We start from the raw sequence: 20,024 nt of genomic DNA, 5'->3' as shown, positions 1-20,024 counted from the left end.
AAGGCACTAAAAAAATCAGAGCTCCATTACAAAAGGTAGATATACCAGAAAGGCCATTTAGGAAGATTGCGATTGATTTGATTGGACCCATGCCGGTGATATCAAATAGGGGTCATCGATATATTCTAACTGTAATAGACGTTTGCTCAAGATGGCCAGAAGCGATCCCACTAAAAAGAATTGAAGCCAGTGATATAGTTCAAGCGTTATATACATTATTTACACGGTTTGGATTTCCTGAAGAGGTACTGTCAGATAGGGGCACACAGTTCCACTGCCAACTAACGACAACATTTTTGAAAATGTTTGGAAGTCGGCAACGGTTTACAGCCCCGTACCACCCGCAGAGCAACGGTATTTGTGAACGTTTTAACTGTACGTTAAAGAAAGCGTTGTCGAAAGTAGCAGATGACAATCCCAAAGAATGGGATGTGGCATTATCCTCAATCCTTTTCGCATACAGAGAGAGCCGTAACGAAACCACGGGGTATTCGCCATTTCAGATGATTTATGGAGGAAATCCAAGAGGCCCAATGGCAATCCTAAAAGAACTAATACTCCCACAAGAACATGTTGGAAATAAAGAAAGTTACGATATAGTGACAGAAACTAGAAATAAAGTAATAAAGGCTTGTGAGGAAGCGAGCAAACATGTGCTTGATAAAAATGAACTAACACAGTCTAGGGTGAATGAACACAGGAAATTGACCAAACTAGAAGTAGGTCAAGATGTTTTGGTATTACTAAAGGATAAGGAGAATGTACTATTCACGAAATGGTTGGGTCCTTATAAGGTAACAAGGAAAATTAGTGATGTGGATTATGAAATTAATATTGATTCAAGGCTGAAAATATTTCATGTGGATATGCTAAAAGAATTTAGGTCGAAACAAAAAAGTGAAAAAAGCAGTAAAGAAGACCCATTGGTCATGGGTACATCCGTGAGTGTAGACATTGAGACAGAAGAAAGATTGGGACACATAGAAACAATTTCAACCGATGCCAGTCAAACATGGAAAGATGTGGAAGTGAAGGGAATTTCGTCAGACAGAGCTAAGGAAGTAACAACATTATTAGAAGATTTTAAGAATATTTTTACAGATTTACCAGGAAAAACGAATATCATAGAACATGATATCAAATAAATCCAAATAAACTACCTCAATATGCTGTACCATTGCATCACAGAGAAGCATTACAGAAAGAAATAGATGAACTACTTCAATTGGGAGTATACACAACAATGATTAGTGAACAGATATAGATTTAAATTGAATTATAGGCGGGGAGTGGTATTAACGAAATCTGCATGATTACATAGAGATATGCATAGATATATATATGTGTCAATTGTTCATAATAACAATTAGTATTGTGATTGTTACTGTCACAATGGTTGAATATAAATGCTATATGTTAAATCTAATGTTAGAATTGTATTGGTATTAATATGTCATTGTGTATGATTTTGTTTTGTAGTACATTATGGTTCTCTATGTTACAGAGAATTTAAAGTAGTTTTAACTTGGAATAGGCTGATAAGATATGTGACAATTTATATTTGGGACGTTCGATGTACATCGAACTTGTTAAACAGGGGGGGTGTTACGTGCGCATGCTAATGTAAATGTGAAATGGTGCGAATGCGTGTTGAACGGAGAGGAGAAAAGAAAATGGAGAAAATAGAAACGAAATAGTGTTCTAGTGTTCATGAGAATTAAAATGAGTTCTAAGCGATGACGTTGTTGTTTTAGTGTTAATGTACTGTTTAAAGAGTCTCATTCTAGAAAGGAACGTAACAGTCCCCCTGGCAATCAAATCATTAAATAAAATTAAACTGATATCAACTTTCTGAATATAAAGTATGAGTGAGTCTGGTGTGAATGCGGGAGAAAAAACTTGTACAAACTTTTTACCACACTGACAAAAAAAGTGACTTGATACAAGCTTTGTAATAAAAATGGAATTAAAAAAATATGCAAGTTTAATACTTTTATTTTTTTGGGTTATTGGAGATAATGTTTATACATACATTTTAGCAAATGTTTTTAAAAACTTGTTTTAGTTTGATTGTAGCATTTGTTTTATAAATATAAAAAAAAATGTTATCTCAAAAATGAATAAGTTTATTTTATTTTCAAATGAAAAATAAAATCAAAAGAAAAATAAAATTCTAAGCAAAATAAGAATTACCCTTGCCAAAATTTAATAATCATTTTAAAGAGTTGTAGGATACTATTTTATGTATTTAACACAGTGATGTTAAGTAGCTATAAAGATTAAGATGGACTCAGGAAATCCCTAATCCCAAATCTTAGAGGATAAAATGTAGCCTCACCTATGTTATCTAAACATTCTTCATTAGATGCTGCATCTGGAATTTCAGGAGCATCTCCTAGTTGCATCAGATCTGGAACATTTGGTAACATTTGAAAAATTGCATTAAGTTATTTCAAATAAGTATGATCACATTTTGTTAATTAAAAGTAAAAAAAGGGAAATATAAAAGTATAGAAATGGTGATAGTTACTAAATGAAGGGCTGAAAGTTTGAGAATCATTGGAATAAACCTTGCAAACATGTTAAACAGTAGAAACCATATTGGAAAACAACTGCAGCAACCGAACATTAATATGAAAATAGCCTGATGTTGTACAAGTAAAACAATCTTGTAATTATTTACATAAGTGTTTCCCAAACTTAGTCCTTAATGGAAGACTTCACACATTCTGAGTATTTAGCAGAACACTTTGCTTATCTTTTTAGAGAGATTAATTCACGATGTGGCCTACTAATCAATTATTCCAGTGGTTAGTGGAACAACTATTCAGACTTCGTAGAACACTAAGGTTCTGCAGAATGCAGTTTGGGAAACACTGATTTACATATCTTTTACTTATGCACTATGGCAGTGGTTTACAGCTGATTTTAACTAATTAGGATGATAACAAAATTATTGTGAATCATCTAATTAACCTTTTTGCAATCTAATAAGCCTGTTTATAATATCATGGGAGTTATAACTTGACTAATTGAGGTAATGTATATACATATATAAAAGGGTGAAATACCAATGCACTAAGGGTTAGTTTGGATAGATGAGAATACAGTATCTGTATATGGAAGGAAAATATGTAGCAGTCTTTGCAATGAAAGTAGGCAAAACATGTTAAATTTGATAAACGTTATTATTGCAAACACTAACTTAACATTTTAAAGCATTGACCTATTTGATTAACTAGACAATTTAAGTATGATTACATATGAGAAATACTTTGTCACTAGAGAAATACCTTTGAGTTCCGTCTCTGTGGAAGTACAGGAGTGAGGGTCAGATGTGTCTGCTGATATAGTATCATTGAATATTTTTCTATTTAAACAAATGTAAATTGTCAGTTAAGCTTAATTTTTTTTTTTTTATATCTGAGTAATTTTCAAGAGCTAATGACATAGGAAGGCATTGCCTAAGTGAATTTTTCATATAAATTTGGGAATTGTGACTGCTGCATTAACTTCTTGGCTACCAACAAACAATTTTGAGTTCAACACAAGATGTTGACCACAACCTTTTTTAAAAATGGTATTTGACTCAAGGAGGAGCAGTGGCTGAGCCTTAAAGCGCTTAACTTCTGAATTAGGGGTCCCGGGTTCTAATTCCTGGGATTTTTAATTTTGGGATCTGTGGACGAGTCCACCCAGCTCTAATGGGTACCTGACATAAGATGGGGGAAAATAAAGGCAGTTGGCCGTTGTGCTGGCCACATGACACCCTTGTTAACCATAGGCCACATAAACAGATAACCTTTACATCATCTGCCCTATAGACCACAAGGTCTAAAAGGGGAACTTTACTTTTACTTTTATTTGACTCCAGCAGAGCTGCATTAGTTGAGGGCTCAAAGATAGCACAGAAAAATTCTCATTACCTTCTGCACAAAAAATCTTGAAAAAGAGTGCAGAAAAACTAACTACATATGAGCAATTACAAAAAAATAAAAATACTGCCTGCTGGTGCTGATTATTTCATTCTTTTTGTCTTTTATTTTATTATATAATGGCCTACTTATATAAGCTTTTAGTTTGAAAAAAAAAAATATATATATATATATAAACTTTGGATCAAATAATGCCATTTTAAGTAAAAGGAAGCTCCCTAACAGAATCTTTCTTATAGGAATCTGAAATTGTAAATTTTGTTTTCTTGACATTGATGACTTACATTTATTTTTCTCTTTTCTCATTTGCACTACACTCTCTTCATCAGCTTCATCATAGATAGAAGTTGGTTTGCCTGATTCAAATAAGTATAATAATGTTGATCAGTAGATTCATCATAGATAGAGGTTGTTATCACTTTCAAAAATAAGTATAATAATGTTGATTAGGAATAAAAAAAAAAAATCTGTATTCTTGAATTTAACTTTGAATCATTTTTATCCCTTAAATCATCATATAGGATCAAGTTTGTTTGTTGTTCAATCTTATGTCCTGAGCAATCATTGACTTGTTCCTCAGATAATTATCTCCTTTATGTATTGAATCATCATTGCTCATTATGCTCTCCTTGGTTACTATTGGATAATCAATTAGGAAGGGTAATGTGTAAATGGTCCCTTTAAAAGACACCATTAATTACCCTGAAGATAGTTATTCTTACAGCTGTTGTTTGTGATTTTTGAAGTAGCTTGACGACTCGACTTTCTAGATGAGATGGCTCTTATGTCTCAGACCCCACCGCAGAAAAGATAAGCACCACTCAGCTAGACTGAGTTTTACCAAATGTGGAGGGATGAAGTAGTGCGAGTCGAGCAGCTGGAGAAGGTGGAAAGCTACACCCATTTTTGCAGTATCCTGGACAACCTTGCAGGAACAGATACAGATGTCAGAACCCACATTGGTAAAGCTCAAATAGCCTCCAAGGGAAATAAGCTCTTCAACACCATTGTAAAGCCAATACTACTCTAAAGTACAGAGACCTGGAGAACCACTGTTAGCACAAACTGACAGAAAGTTTCTTATGATCTGCTGGACATGCAAGATCATAAATGAGGAAGGGTTATTAAGAAACTAGCAGATGCTGAGGAAGAATAGGTCCGACCTTTCGCAGAAATGCATAGCATTGACATTTGGAAGCAGATGATAAGCAGGTAGGCAAGATGTGGGGACAGTTGGAGCGATTCCCTGAGAACTAAAATACCTGCAGGAAGCTGGTTGGTGGCCTATGACCCAGGAAGGACCAAAGGTAGAAATGATGATTAGATTATGTTATTTGTGCTAAGATATTCATTACAAAAAATTGTTTACCTTCCTCAGAGTTTTTCTGAAGTGATATTTTTTCTACACGTTGCTCTGGAAAAAAAAAAGCCAAGATCCATATGTTTTAATCAGCATTAATAAGCATTTACTATGTTCTCTAAAAACTGTTAAATTAACTTGTTAGTAAATATTAACAATTCCATTTCAATAAGTCTGAAATTTCTTGCATTCATTTGTCTTAACACAAATTTTAAATTTGCATTTGTTACACAAAGACTTATTGCATTACTTCACTTCTAACTTACTTTCTGGGCTTGTAAAATGCATATTCACTGCAACGCTGCTTTTAGTAGCTCTTTTTTTGGATTGCTTTTGACTGCCACCACCTGTTGAATAGGAATGGATATGTGTAAATGTTATCAACATCACTCTTGACAACATGCAAATACTTAATTATGTACAAGAAACAACAATACACATTCCTACTGTTTGAGACTTGGGAAACAATGATACATTTGATATGCCAGCCAAAGTTTAAAGTGCTATTAAGTTATTTACTAGTCAAGGCAAATGATGAAAGTCCCGTTTAGCTAAACAATATGTAAGTCATGTTTCTGAAGTTAAGTCAAAGTAAAATACAACTTTCAGACCTTGCAATCTATACATGTTTCAATGACCAATGATTAACCCTACAAGGCAGGTTCCAAAGGACTGTCAATGCCGGGGGTGAAAGTGGGGATAAGCTCCCACTATCCAAGAAATGCTCCTATGGCTTGCGTCTCTAAATGACTCTCACAGTCAAATCCAGCTCCTGGCCTTCATGTGTGATTTTCCCAAAATCCAGCGGAACCTGTTCTTACAAACTGACAGGAGAAGGGATGAAAGGCGGAACACTGGCGCCTCAAAACCAGTTTAGCTTCGTGTTGATGGGGCATGTCAGCCTAAATAACGCAACCCATCTAGGAGAAGGAAAACTTCCCCCCTCTAGGTGCTTTTTGACAAAGGTCTGGATTGCTCTACTCCAGACGGAGGTCTATGTCTCACTACTCTCTTCTACTGGATATAAACCCATCATGAAATTTTTCTCTGGATCTGGTGAATGTGATATCGTGAAGGGGCCTGGATCCAGGATGTGACGATTCCTAAGGGCATACCCAGGGCACAGTCCACCTTAAGCTGTCTACTGCAGAATAGTTTCATTCGGAGAGCTCTGTGGATGGCGGAGAATGGACCATTGGCCAACCCCACCTTGTCCCATGGATATTCCGGTTACAGTCTTAAGACCCAGATGTTCCTTTTATGTCAGTATTGGAGAAAATCGACAAGACCGAAAACTTCCTTAAAATGCGGGGATTATATATTTAAAAAAAAAAAGCCTGAGGAAACACCCAGCCTACACTACAAGGCTAACTAGGGTGTCATGTGGCTAGCACAATGACCAACAGCCTTAACTCTCCCCAACTAATGTCCATTTATTAGTTCTTAGAAGCCAATGTTGGTTCATTCAACAGCTATCATAATTAGAGTGATCAGATAGGGTAATAAATACCTTCTTTGTCACCATCAGAACAAGGTTTACCAAGTTTTATTGGCTAACCTTCTACAAGCATCCACATTAAACCCATGATCCAGGTAAATAAACACCAAAGAAATCAAACTTATCTAGAGCAAAAATGAATAGTCCCATCGTAAAGTAACTAAAAGTTTAAGTATTTGAAATTTTGGGGTTTTGGCACATTGGCACAATTTAAATGATGTCTTGCCCACTAAAAGTTTATTGTGCTAAGTTTTTCCCTTGGGTTAGATGACACTTTATTCCATGGACAAGACTCATTAGCATATTTAAATAAAATTATCTTCAAAATGAAAAAGAAAATTAAAAAAAACTTTGAAAGACTGTAAATCCCAAACAACATGAATGTCAACTGAAAGTTTTCATAAACACTAAGAATATATCTTTTCAGTAAGTACAAATCCATATACAAAAACTTGTTTATGATTAATATATTGCTTTACAACACTGCTGTTTTTCATCTAATACTTTGCTCAAAAATGTTAAAAACAAATGCATGAATGTAAATAGTCTTATTAGCTTGGTGTCCAGTCCGCCATTTGTACAGTAAGTTTTAAGTTCACTTAAAGTCTAATCAGCCATTTTCAATGTAAGCTATAAGTCTTTATAGACTTATTGTTTCCACTGCCATTTATACTCTAATCTGACTTAATAGACTTATAATAATAATAAGGTTTATCTTCAAGTCCGAAGATTAATGAGGAATGCAGTATTTCTCGTGGCTGCACAGTCCCAGCTGTGACCTACATATTTTGCCACATCCAGAGTAAGTATAACCATAATAGACTTATACATCTAGAAATATTGTACACTCTATTATTTATTAAAAGCTTTTTATCTATAAAAACTATTTGTCTAATGTCAAGTGTATGGTGAACTTTGTATCTATATAGATAAATTGTCCAAGCAAACCAATTAATGGATGCTGAAGTAAAATATTGACCAAGAGAAATGCCTGGGAAGGATAGTCAACGGCAAGTACTTATTTAAAGGTGAAGAAGGAAGACATATTAATATAGGTCATAGGAACTTGCGGAAAAAATATATTGAGAAAAAATGCATCAATTACTTACTTGTATTTAAAAGAGGTGATGCCGCAGTTGCCACCTCTGTCTGATTTGTACATGTTGGTTTAGAGCGCCCATCTAAGAAAAAAAATGTTAATAAAATTTTAATTGCAGCTTAATGTTTAACAAAACATATACAAGAAAATTCACCAGCGACTATTCTATCTCAGAAAGCTAAGAAAACTTAACATAGACAAAACAATAATCAAACTTTTCTACACAGCAACTATCAGCAGTCTAATCAACCTTGCCATCACCTGCTGGTATGGTAATACTTCACTGGCACAAAGACATAGATATAATAGACTAATTAAAAAAGCATCGTATATCACTCAAATACAGCTACCATCTCTTGAAGAGCTTTTCAAAAAAGATGCATTTCCAAAACACTCACGATTCTTAAAGACAACCAGCACCCATTAAACCACTGTTACATAAGATCTGAATGAAGTGGTCGTCTGCTTTCCATTAGGACTAAAGCAGAAAGATTTTAAAATCTCCTTCATCCCACTATCGGTCAGAGTGTAACAAGATCAGCTGTCGTCATTTAGAAGTACATAGAAGTCAAACTCATAAAGCGCTGGTTGTGAATGTGTATGTGTGTGAGTGATTGCTGTTCGAATTTTTTCATCCATATTGTTTTGTAGTTACGCTGAGGTTGTCAATCGAAGTCAAACTGAATTTCCATTTGATTGGATCAATAAAATTATCTTATAACTTATATTTGCTGATACAATGTTTTGAATCTTGTCCTTGTTTCCCATACTATGTAACAATGTCTTTATAGCTGTTTTCTAATTAATATTATTCTGAAAAGATTTTTTAACGTAGGGTTGCAAAATCAAGAAATCTCTAAACATCATACATGTACTAAATTTTTTTTGTTTACAATGAGACAGAACCCAAATGTTTGATAGAAGATTTAAAAAGCATTATGTTTCCTTCTTTCAGAGGAAAGCAAAACTTACTCAAAGGCTCTAGAGGAACTGTTTCATTGCCTTGATTTCCATCACTGTATAACTCTGTAAAAAATCACAAAGGACAGTCTTATAATAATTTGAAGTCTATGAGACAATGAATCACAACAAATAGTTCAGTCATCAGGCTACAAACAAAATACAAATTTAGGCACCTAGTCTTAATAAAAACTTAGACATCTAGTCTTATCAGAAACATTGTGTCATATTTTTAGAGGACATAATAATCAGAATAATAGTACTACTCCTAGTTTTAATCCAAGCAAGCAATTCAACAATATAACAGAGTTGAAGATGTAATGTTATACATATCAGTAATAAATAGCCCAAATGAATCCATGTTTTCAGGCTAATTGATCCTCATATTTGGTTCAGTAACATGTACATTTTATTTAGTGATTTAATATTTGACAAAAATACATTTAGAATCAAATTCTTACATCAAAAATAAAGTGAAAGCAAATAAAACAACTAAAACTTTAATATTAAAATTAGAGAAGACTAGGTTTCAATATTATAAAATAAACAAATATGTGTTTTTTTTAGGGCCAATTTTAATGAAATGTAGTTGCCCATTGATTGCTTAAATGACTACAAAATGTATGAGATAGCATGAGCCCATGTATAGAATGGGACATACACACATGTTTAGGTTACTGTATGACCCTGTCTGTAATCATTTGTTTTTCTTCAATACAATCCTTTTATTTTTTACACTTTGACATGGACTCCAATACTCCAGAGCTATGTTGATGTGCAGTTCTTTGATTCTCACATTTCTTTTCTACTCTTTGGATTTTGTCCACTAGCTCTGAGAGAATGTCCTCTACATTCAATGTTTCCACTTTCTGGCATTATGGACATATTACATTGTGACCATCAACTTACCAATTTATATTACAAAGACAAAGACACAAAAAACAACACTTTTAATTTTTGCTAATTACCAGAAAAGTGAGACAACTGTTGCTTTCTATGTCTGGTAAACAAATCTGCAAACAAATTTATAATTGTAAATGTATTTTTTTAAAATAATTAATAGTAACTAATAATCTATATCTTTGTATTTAAAAAAGCCATCTCTAAAACTAAACATTCTAGCTAGTATATAAAATTTTGAGACATTTGATATTTATCTGAGCAATTCAGGAATTAGTTTAGTGTGGTTCGGGTGACAGTTGCTAAAGAAATGTAGGCTGCTATGTTGTTGTTTTTTAACATAAGCTAAATTACACAACATACATACCTCTTACATAGCGAGAACTTCTCATATAGAAACTTGATTTCTTTGACTTTTTGACTGATCCTATATATATAAAAAAAAGATACATTAAGAAAATCAGCATACCAATAAAACAAAACTTAAAAAACAAAACAATTTTAGAATACATGCACAGTGAATATCAGAAAAAGAACAGTAACAAATAACTGAGACCATTTAACCTCATCTAATTCTTTAATTTAATTCCTGTCTTAGATATCATTGTACGCATGATTATTTGTCATACAAATTTTTTTTGTGATATTATAAAGAATGAATATGAGGAATTGAATTGTTAACAAAAGAAAATGTGTAACTTCTGGATATGAATAAGTAAAATAATAAAGTTGAGTAAAGGCACCCTTTTCAGACCTAGTAATACATGAGCAGATGATGCAAAGCTCATTTATCTCTATGGCTGATGGTAAACAACAGTGTCCTGTTGCACCAGTCGCCTTTACTTCCACAATTTATATTGGAGAATTAAAAGCATCATAAGCAGGATTTAAACTCCATTCCCCTTATTTCGAGCACCAAGTGTTTACCACTCAGGCACCACAGCCCCAGATAGCATCACTTACTTAGACTTAGGTCCTCCTGTGCCGCTTAGCGCATTGGGCGGCAAGCTGTCCCCATAAAGATCTGTCATTGGCAATGTCTGAAGCCTCCTCCCACCTGGTGTCCACTGTTCTGAGGTCCTCCATGAAGGTGTGACGCTTTCCTCATATTGGCCTCTTAGTATGCGTAGTTCATTTTGTCATAGAACATGTCCCGCAAACCTCATGCAATGCTCTGTCACCTCAATAAGTGTTCGACTTCCAGTTCGGCATAGGATTTCCTTGTTTGAGACCCGATCTGTGTAACTGACTCCCAAAATCCGCCTCAGCCATTTTTGTTGAGCCACATTTAGATCTAGTCATTTCTCAATTTTGACAGATGACTTCCATGTCTCACATGCATATGAGACATGTGATAGCCTCTCTAAATTGAGATTATTAATTAGTTCCTAAACAAGTGATCATTGTTACTTAAAATCAATAACTGAAGAAACCAGCAATATTTAATTTTTGTTGTCAAATAGTACACAAAAAAAACAACTAATGATGTTCTATTAACACCTAGTACCTGGCAATCCATTGTTTCTGTCTCTGTGGTCTCCTGAATTACATGAGGAAAAAAATGAAACAATTAGAAACTAGGATTTACATCAAACAAGCGTTAAGCTGACAGTCATGTTTCATTAAAAAATGTTTAACAATTACAAATATTACCTTTCTTAAGCCTCAAAAAAATCAATATGAAAATAAGAAGCAAAATTAAAGTTCCAACTGATACCCCGGTGATGACAATTACAGTTCTCTGAGATAGCCCTTCATCATCTGTAATTAAGTCAAACAGGAAAAAATTAATCAATCCCAATGTCTACTACTTTTACTTATAGTAAGTTTCTAACAGACATTCTATAGGATGTTTCGGCTGTTTCACAATATGCATAATCTGGATATTTAATTTAGTCTTTTCATCAATTATATTTTATGTATGAAATTGAAAAGAAAAAGTATTGTAACGATCATCCTTTGTAGAAATAAAATGCATGCTTTTGTCTTTCCATATTGTTTTGTGATTAGCTAGTGCTGCTTTGGACTGTGCAATTCAAGCAAGTAGTTCAGGTTTGGTTCCCTCATCTGAGACTATAGCTCCGAGGTATTTAAAACTACTGACATTTGTCAGCTTTTCACATTCTATGCTGTAGCCTGTTGTCTATTTGTCATAATTTTGAGTTTTTTCAGCACTTATTTGTATACCATATGCTGCTGAGGTCTTGTCTATATGCATCACCAAGTCAGCTAGTAGTTCTATCCCTGCTAGACCATCTATGCCATCAGCAAAGCGCAAGTTAGTAATTCTTCTTCCTCTAATGCTTACAGTACCTTCATAGCCCTCAAGAGTATCATCCATTATCCTTTGAAGGAAGGTATTGAAAAGAGTTGGTGAAAGTAGACAGCTATGTCTTATTCCAACTGTAGTTTTAAACCAGTCCTCAGTGTTATTGTTGAAGTACACTGATCTAGTGACCTCCTTGTAGAGGTTCTGGATTACTTTTATTATGTTTTAATTTATGTTGCACTTTTCCATTGTCATACTCTGTCATTAATCTTAAACATATGATTTCAAGAATTTCATAATATATATTTAAAGAAATCATAGAAACAGCAGATAAGCTTATGCTTTTTTTTTCTAATTAAAGCACTGCAGTGTTACATTGTTGACCAACTGTTTATTAATGCTTCACTACATTAATTTGTGTCTTTATAGTCAAGGGTTAACAAGGGTGACAATGATAGTAACAACATTCCTAAATGAATATTACATACCCATTAAAACAGTCTAAAAGTGCCAATAAAGAGATCCTAAACTCCAGCCTCGACAGAGATTTAAAGTCAGGACTTTTGGTTCAGCACCCCAAGAAAGCATAAACAATATTTGTCTGTGATCAAAGACACCATGATGTATTCTAGTATAGACTGGTGAATTAAATCAGAGCCTTACCTTCCATAAAACTCAACTCAAACTCGAGGTTTGATCCAACTCCATTGCCAACATTCACAGTATAGAGTGTCACATGCTCTTCTGTTAGTTTGTCTATCAGTACAAAGAGGGTGCCATAAAAGAATTGTGTATCTTTGTACAGCAATGTGTAGCTCCTATTGCTGACTGGCTCCTTGCTCTGGCTTACAAGTAAGGACAAATTATTTGGCTTTGGGTAGCCAATCAGATAGACGTTTGCTGCAAGCATGTTGATGGATTTCCCTTTAAGCTCATGCAGCTTTGTAGACTGATCCAACAGTTGCACACCACCTAGATATTACAGACATATACACAAATAAGGCAAGGAGTTTATAAATATACTTTGAAAGAATAGTTTCTAAGAGCCATACCAAGTTACACTTAGAAACTTTATTAATTTATTCTTTTTAAATTTAGACTAATATTGATAGTAGAAAAACATGAAAAATGTATTAAAAAAAACAATGAAAAAGCTTGTATCAAATTAGTTTGGATTAGTCATGTAATTAAATTTGTAATAGATCTAGACTAACAATAATAAATCTGTGTGATATATTTGTACCAATTAATTTTGTTTATTGCAATTTCGAACTTTTAGCTTTCTCAATATATTATGATGCTATCATTTGTCTGGATCAGTTGGGAAAGCAGTGGGGGAAGATAGAGGGGGATATCCTGTGAATGTTACTGTGGCCAGAATTTGAACTCAAAGGTTCAAGCCCCATTAAAGCCTACTCTAGACAACACAATAACCATATTTGTGACAGGTAAGTGCTTATGAAAATAGAAGGCTGTATAGTTATATATTGTTAGTTTCAAACTTTAAAGTGGCAACCTACTTTCCTACGAAGTATAAAAGGGATTCATTCAATTTATACCACCACATCAGTCAAGTACAATGTCCTTCCAGTGTTCTATACCAAACAATATAATTAATTACCAATAAATAATTAACTAATTGGTAAATCTTTTTGTATTGATTCTGATTTCATCAGGTAAAAGATATAAATGTTCAAAATTTCAGCTTGAACTGAGATTATGCATGGGAGAAATAACATGTAGAAACATTTTACCAGACAGACACACAGAGTTGATTTAACCTTTGTAAAAGAAGACTAATGTCCTTTTAATGTCAAAGGCTTTATAGGACTAGTTTTAAAAAGAACTTACATCTGTTGACATTGTGTTTATGTGTATGTGTTTGGTATTAGTTTGTAGAGTTATTCCCCTTGGTAAGAAAGTTCATATCAGAGTGTTGTGTGTAACCTCGTACTGTGAGAGTGTGTAAATAAATTGACTGATGAATCTGGCGATATAGTGTTGGCATTGTTTATGATTATTAAGTGTAGCGTTTCTAGTTTTAAAAAATCTATCTAGCTTTAGATCAATTTTAACGAAACAAAAAATTCTCATTAAAAGAAAAAAACAGCTTTGTAATAATCAAAGGACATTTTTAAATAGATATCTGTTATACTGAAAACTACTAAATTATCTCTTTAAAGACCAACAGTTCCCAATAAATAGTTAGCATCTTTGTAACTTTTATAAAAGTAATAGCACAGAAAACTAAAAGCATCCTCATGATTGAGTATATATGATACTTGGGATTGACTTACACCTGACAGACACTGTGACGGATTGCCTGACTTTCACATCAAACAGCCCATTCCAAGCAACACACGTATATGTTGATGACTGCCTGCAGCTGATGTTTGGCATCTGATAAACAAACTGCCACATGTGTTGACCAAACTCAGTGGTGCTGTTGTTCAAGACAATACTGGGTATGAGGTGAAGGACATGTTCTGTTTCTATATGGATGTGTGGTTGAGGGTTGCTGTCTGACAGACAACTCAGTGTGACGGTGTCTCCTTCCATCAGCTCAATACCATCAGGCTTCTCATTGACTGTGAGGCTAGTGATGCTTGCTTGATCTGAAGACAAAGACAACAAATATTTACTAGAGTCCAAAGCTATTTGGCCAGGTCTCGTACATTGTTTCAAAGCTAGTACAGGATAGATCCACATGAAGAGTAAGCATGAAGAATGGGTCTTGGAAGACAGATGATGTACACACCAGAAGTAGGAAAAGTGATGAAAATGCTGATCTAAAGTGTCTGGTGATTACAAACACCCAATCTGTGAATTGGAATCAAGAATTGGCCTCTTTAGTCATATGAGAAATTGCATCTTTTGAAGAAGTACATAGATTAGAATAATTCCAGTGATAAGCTTGTATGCTAATAAACTTAATAAAGTATTAATCTACCATTTACAAAGTTTTGCTTTGTTGCTTTAACTGTTATATATTTAATTTATTTAACAATTGATGCTTTTGAGCAAAACATAACTATTTTTTTTTATATAAAGAAAAAAAAATAGCACTTCATTATCTCAAAAAAGTATAATTACAGTGAGTAATATATACAAGACTTGTTCCATGCAAATAAAGATAAAGCCAACACTTTTGAGGCTAGTGCAGTCGGCGCCAGGAGGAAAACAATGATGACATAGAAAAAATAATTGAGTTTTATCAACTGAGTTTAGACTCAACTCTTAAAGCATTTCTCTACCAAAAAAAATAAATAAACTTAGAATTTTAAATAAGAAGAGAACATAATATACTTTCTGTATGAACTACAGATTGTTTAAAAATTGCATCAGCTATTGTTACACTCTGAAGTAAAAGATGAAGTTAAGATAATTTTGATTCCATGTAACATTTTCCTATAACACTGCACAGAGACAAAAGTTGTATGTGATATTAGTGTTCTGAAATCTTGAGAAGTGCTTTCATATACCTACATGTAACATTAAGATGCACAGTGCTTGTCTCATTGTGGAAACAACTTGGAGTGTATTGGACATAGCAATGACATAGTTCACCATTGTCTGACCTGGTCAGATTCTTGGACACTGTTAGTTCTGCTCCAACATGAGAGACAGTGGTTCCCAAGCAGGAAACAGTTATAGTCACATTACCAATGGGAGACCTGCAAGTGATGTTTACATCTTGGGATGAGACTCCTTCTATCACCAGTTCACCATTATTTATTAAAAGTGTTGGCTTCAGTGAAGGTGAATCTAAACAAAAAAAAAACATATTTTTTTATAAAAAGAGTTTTTTACTGGATTTACTAAAATTCTTTATATATTAAGTTTTGTGGAGAAATTTTTTTTTATATGTTTTTATTTTCTTACGTATTATTAAAGTAGTCTATATACTAAATAATCTGGAGTCTATAAAGAAATTATTTAAATTAATTGTGTGCAATGTATTTCCACTAGCTTATGGCTGGAACAATCTATATTAAGTAATCTTTTTCAAATAATAAATATGGTGTTGCTGATAATTAAGACTAAGACTGCTTTATTGATCCTTACGGAAATTTGTTGTGATTACAAGGACTCGTTTCTCATATAAAGACAACACAACAGAAAAATACACATAAATACAACAGACAACATAAAGAGTTCATTCAGCGACTAGCGATAATTGTGTTACTCTGTGCATTTTTATCATTGTTTTGAAGCTCCTCGTGCAAACTAAACAGATGTTATAGGCCTGAAATAACATCTTGGAAATACATGATGCCATAATGATGATACAATTATCATACTTAATAAATTGAAATGAAAATTAAAATCTTTAAAACTTACCATAAGCAATAACCTTAACTGCTGTCTGGGCTCTGATGTTGCTGTTAAATGTGTTGAAAGCTTGAATGTTGAATGAAAACTCCCCTGCTTTTTCAGCTCTAACTTTCACAATTGCACTCACATTCTCAGGTGTAAGCTCCCAGTTAATTGAACCAGGAACATCCACCTTAAGGCTAAAGGAAACCCCTGGATAGACATCACTTTGAGGGACTGCAACTGTGAATATTGCCTCTTTACAAAGCTCCAAGCTGAGAACACTGGTGGAGGCTTTAACCTCACTAGGACCATCTACGGTTCAAAAGTTATGAAAACAAAACTAAAATATGATTATTTAGATAACTGAATCTTAGGATTGCATTAAAGTATATAAAAATGATTTAGGACACTTTCAATATTAAATACTAGACATATGTTACCTGCGAGCCGCGGGTCTTTATTTGCGCATTACTGTCGATATAGTCACTGAGTGTTTTGTAAACAAATTAAACGAAATAATAATGTAATAAGTAAAGCGAATGTGTCAATGTAAAAATAGTGTGAATGAAGCTATCAAATCAGAATAGCTAATAGGCTTAAATCCATTTGTTCAAATTAAAACATTTGCTTGTAGACCTACATATATTTGATTAAAATTTGAGATGAATAGACTTAATTTTGTATGTTCGTGTGTTACAGTATTAAGTAGATCTTGAGGTAGAAATAGATCTACACTAATCTAGAGTTAAAAATTGTCTTTTATAGAGTTCATTCTGTGTTGCGCATGCATGACCTTTTTTCATGAATGAATATAGGCCTATCTCAACACGGCTACGCAGCTTTATTTAACGAACAGCGAACGAATGTATTAAAAATGCTTTAGAAAAACAAATTTGAATGTTAATTTGATTAAAATATGAAATGAATGGAAAATAATTAGTATGTTTATGTGTTAAAGCATAAAACTATCTTTGCGAAAAGAAGTTTTATCATCTTAGAGCTCAATAAGAGATTTAGACCTAGGCCTAGGAATAGACTCAGTAGAGAGATGTGTTAATGTGTAACCAATTGGTAATGTCTAATGAAAGAATGTTCGCCAGGAAATCTGTAGTCACAGATATCAGGAACTAATTTATGTAAAAAATGCTTTTGAAACACAAAATTGAAGGTTAATTTTATTATATAATGAAATCAATGGATTTTCAGTTGTATTTTCATGTGTCAAAGTAAAAAACTATCTGCGCAAAGTGTATTTCTTAAAATTAGATCTAGGTCTAAATCCTTTTGATCTTTTCTCATGTCAACATTGTTAACAATGGCCTAGATCCATAAATACTATAGCATTAATAGAGCCTGACAACTTTTTTTTTTTTGAGGGTCTTAAGTTTGTTTTAGGGCTACAATACATACAATACGGTCTAAGTTAGTACCCAAGGAACATTCCTGCCTAGTTTTATCAAGATTGGTCAAGCGGTTTTGATGTCTATAAGTAACATACATACATACATACGCCTCACATTCTACTTTATAATATAAGATACTAGACATATGTTACCCGCGACCCGCGGGTCTTTATTTGCGCATTACTTTCGATATAGTCACTGAGAGTGTTTTGTAAGCAAATAAACGAAATAATAATGTAATAAGTAAAGCGAATGTGTCAATGTAAAAATAGTGTGAATAATGCTATCAAATCAAAATAGCTAATAGGCTTAAATCCATTTTTTTTTTTATTAAAACATTTCTTTTGAATAATCTAGTGGATTGGATTTAGATGTATGTTAAACGTAGCTAATGATCCTTTCACGTTATTTCAGTTTCGCTACAAAAATAAAATTAGTTTTGCGAAAATGGTTTACCCAAAGTCGATACATTCTTATCTATTAAAAACGAAAAGAGCGATAGCTTTGTTAAATAAATGGGATTATAAAGTGAACAATTAAACGAAATAATTTTTAGTACGCGATTCATGAATGAATATAGATCTAGGCCTATCTCAACTCGGCTTCGCAGCTTTCGTAAACGAATGTAACTTTAGAAAACCAATTTTGAATGTTTATTTGATCAAAATATGAAATGAATGGACTTTAATTAATATATTAATGTGTTAAAGTATAAAACTATCTGTGCGAAGAGAAGTTTTATCATCTTAGAGTTGGATTAGAGTTTTAGATCTAGGGATGGGATTATAAAGTAAACAATTAAACGAAATAATTTTTAGTACGCGATTCATGAATGAATATAGATCTAGGCCTATCTCAACTCGGCTTCGCAGCTTTCGTAAACAAATGTAGCTTTAGAAAACCAAATTTGAATGTTTATTTGATCAAAATATGAAATGAATGGACTTTAATTAATATGTTTATGTGTTAAAGTATAAAACTATCTGTGCGAAGAGAAGTTTTATCATCTTAGAGTTGAATTAGAGTTTTAGATCTAGGGATGGGATTATAAAGTAAACAATTAAACGAATTAATTTTTAGTACGCGATTCATTACGGTATTGTCTAATGAAAGAATGTTCGTCAGGAAATCTGTAATCACAGATATAAGGAACTAATTAATGTAAAAAATGCTTTTGAAACACAAAATTGAAGATTAATTTTATTATATAATGAAATCAATGGATCTTCTTTTGTATTTTCATGTGTCAAAGTAAAAAACTATCTGCGCAAAGTGTATTTCTTAAAATTAGATCTAGGTCTAAATCCTTTCTATCTTTTCTCATGTCAACATTGTAGACATGGCCTAGATCCATAAAATACTATAGCTGTAATAGAGTCGGACAACTTTATTTTTTTTTAGGGTCTTAAGTTTGTTTTAGGGCTACAATACATACACTACGGTCTAAGTTGGTACACAAGGAACATTCCTGCCTAGTTTTATCAAGATTGGTCAAGCGGTTTTGATGTCTATAAGTAACATACATACATACATACCCCTCACATTCTACTTTATAATATAGATATAGGCTATTAAACAACGAAAGTTAACTCTTTAATAAAGATCTAAAGAAAACTTCAGGGTATTAAAACTGCTGTCAAGTATTAGTTTCAAACTAAAAATATATGTATATATATATAGATTAAGTTATGTCAATTAAACCTGTTCCTGTTTACAAAGTATAAACAGCATATAATATCACTAGTGCGATTTACAGTCCATTTGAACAGCTTTTTTATTTTTCTTAGCACAAGTATTTATGAAAAATGGAAAGACTAGACTAAGTCCTCAAAATCGCTGACAACATATTTAATGTGTTAAAGAAAATGTAGATTAAAAATCCTCAAATTTAGCAGAAAATATTTTGTAAGCAGGATTTCCTGGCTAGAATTGTGATTTAGCATTCTGAGACAATGACATTATAAAATTATATATATAAAATGAATTTGTGCTTGATGAATTATTAAAAGGACTTACAAGCTAAGTATATTGGTGATGTCACAACCTTTTGCTCATAGCAAGAATATTTAGATATGCAGTTACATATGAAGCCATTTTCTTCCTTTGTCATGTTATAGATGAAAGAGACTGATGTGGCTGTTTTGGTCAGGGTCTTGTTGAGGCAAGAGAAACTTATGTTGCTAAGTTGACTGACAGAACATGTTATGTTCACTTCTTGTAAGGACTGTCTCAAAGTATGGTTGTGGTTGTCAATAGTTATTTTAGGTTGCACTGTCTTGCTTG

General features: G+C 33.1%; 1 protein-coding gene across 3 annotated transcripts in view; it reads right to left on the bottom strand.

The window, feature by feature from the left end:
* Positions 1–20,024, bottom strand: part of LOC106055233 (uncharacterized) — a 58,124-nt gene that overhangs the window by 15,805 nt on the left and 22,295 nt on the right. Inside the window, exons 8-23 of one of the 3 annotated variants that reach the window (XM_056010308.1) lie at positions 19,758–20,024; positions 16,363–16,650; positions 15,508–15,786; positions 14,319–14,636; positions 12,685–12,993; positions 11,406–11,513; positions 11,260–11,292; positions 10,120–10,179; positions 9,821–9,865; positions 8,865–8,918; positions 7,903–7,974; positions 5,562–5,642; positions 5,305–5,349; positions 4,220–4,291; positions 3,294–3,344; positions 2,339–2,410 (exon numbers count right to left, since the gene is read on the bottom strand). In XM_056010308.1, coding sequence (XP_055866283.1) covers positions 2,339–2,410; positions 3,294–3,344; positions 4,220–4,291; positions 5,305–5,349; positions 5,562–5,642; positions 7,903–7,974; positions 8,865–8,918; positions 9,821–9,865; positions 10,120–10,179; positions 11,260–11,292; positions 11,406–11,513; positions 12,685–12,993; positions 14,319–14,636; positions 15,508–15,786; positions 16,363–16,650; positions 19,758–20,024 — 2,154 coding nt within the window. Of the gene's footprint in view, positions 1–2,338; positions 2,411–3,293; positions 3,371–4,219; positions 4,292–5,304; positions 5,350–5,561; positions 5,643–7,902; positions 7,975–8,864; positions 8,919–9,820; positions 9,866–10,119; positions 10,180–11,259; positions 11,293–11,405; positions 11,514–12,684; positions 12,994–14,318; positions 14,637–15,507; positions 15,787–16,362; positions 16,651–19,757 lie in introns of those variants that run through there. The other 2 variants (XM_056010309.1, XM_013211420.2) reach the window with 2 other exon arrangements.

Source organism: Biomphalaria glabrata, chromosome 14, assembly GCF_947242115.1.
Source record: "Biomphalaria glabrata chromosome 14, xgBioGlab47.1, whole genome shotgun sequence".
In the NCBI taxonomy this organism is placed as follows: Eukaryota; Metazoa; Mollusca; class Gastropoda; family Planorbidae; genus Biomphalaria; species Biomphalaria glabrata.
This window is presented reverse-complemented; position numbering and strand designations above follow the sequence as displayed.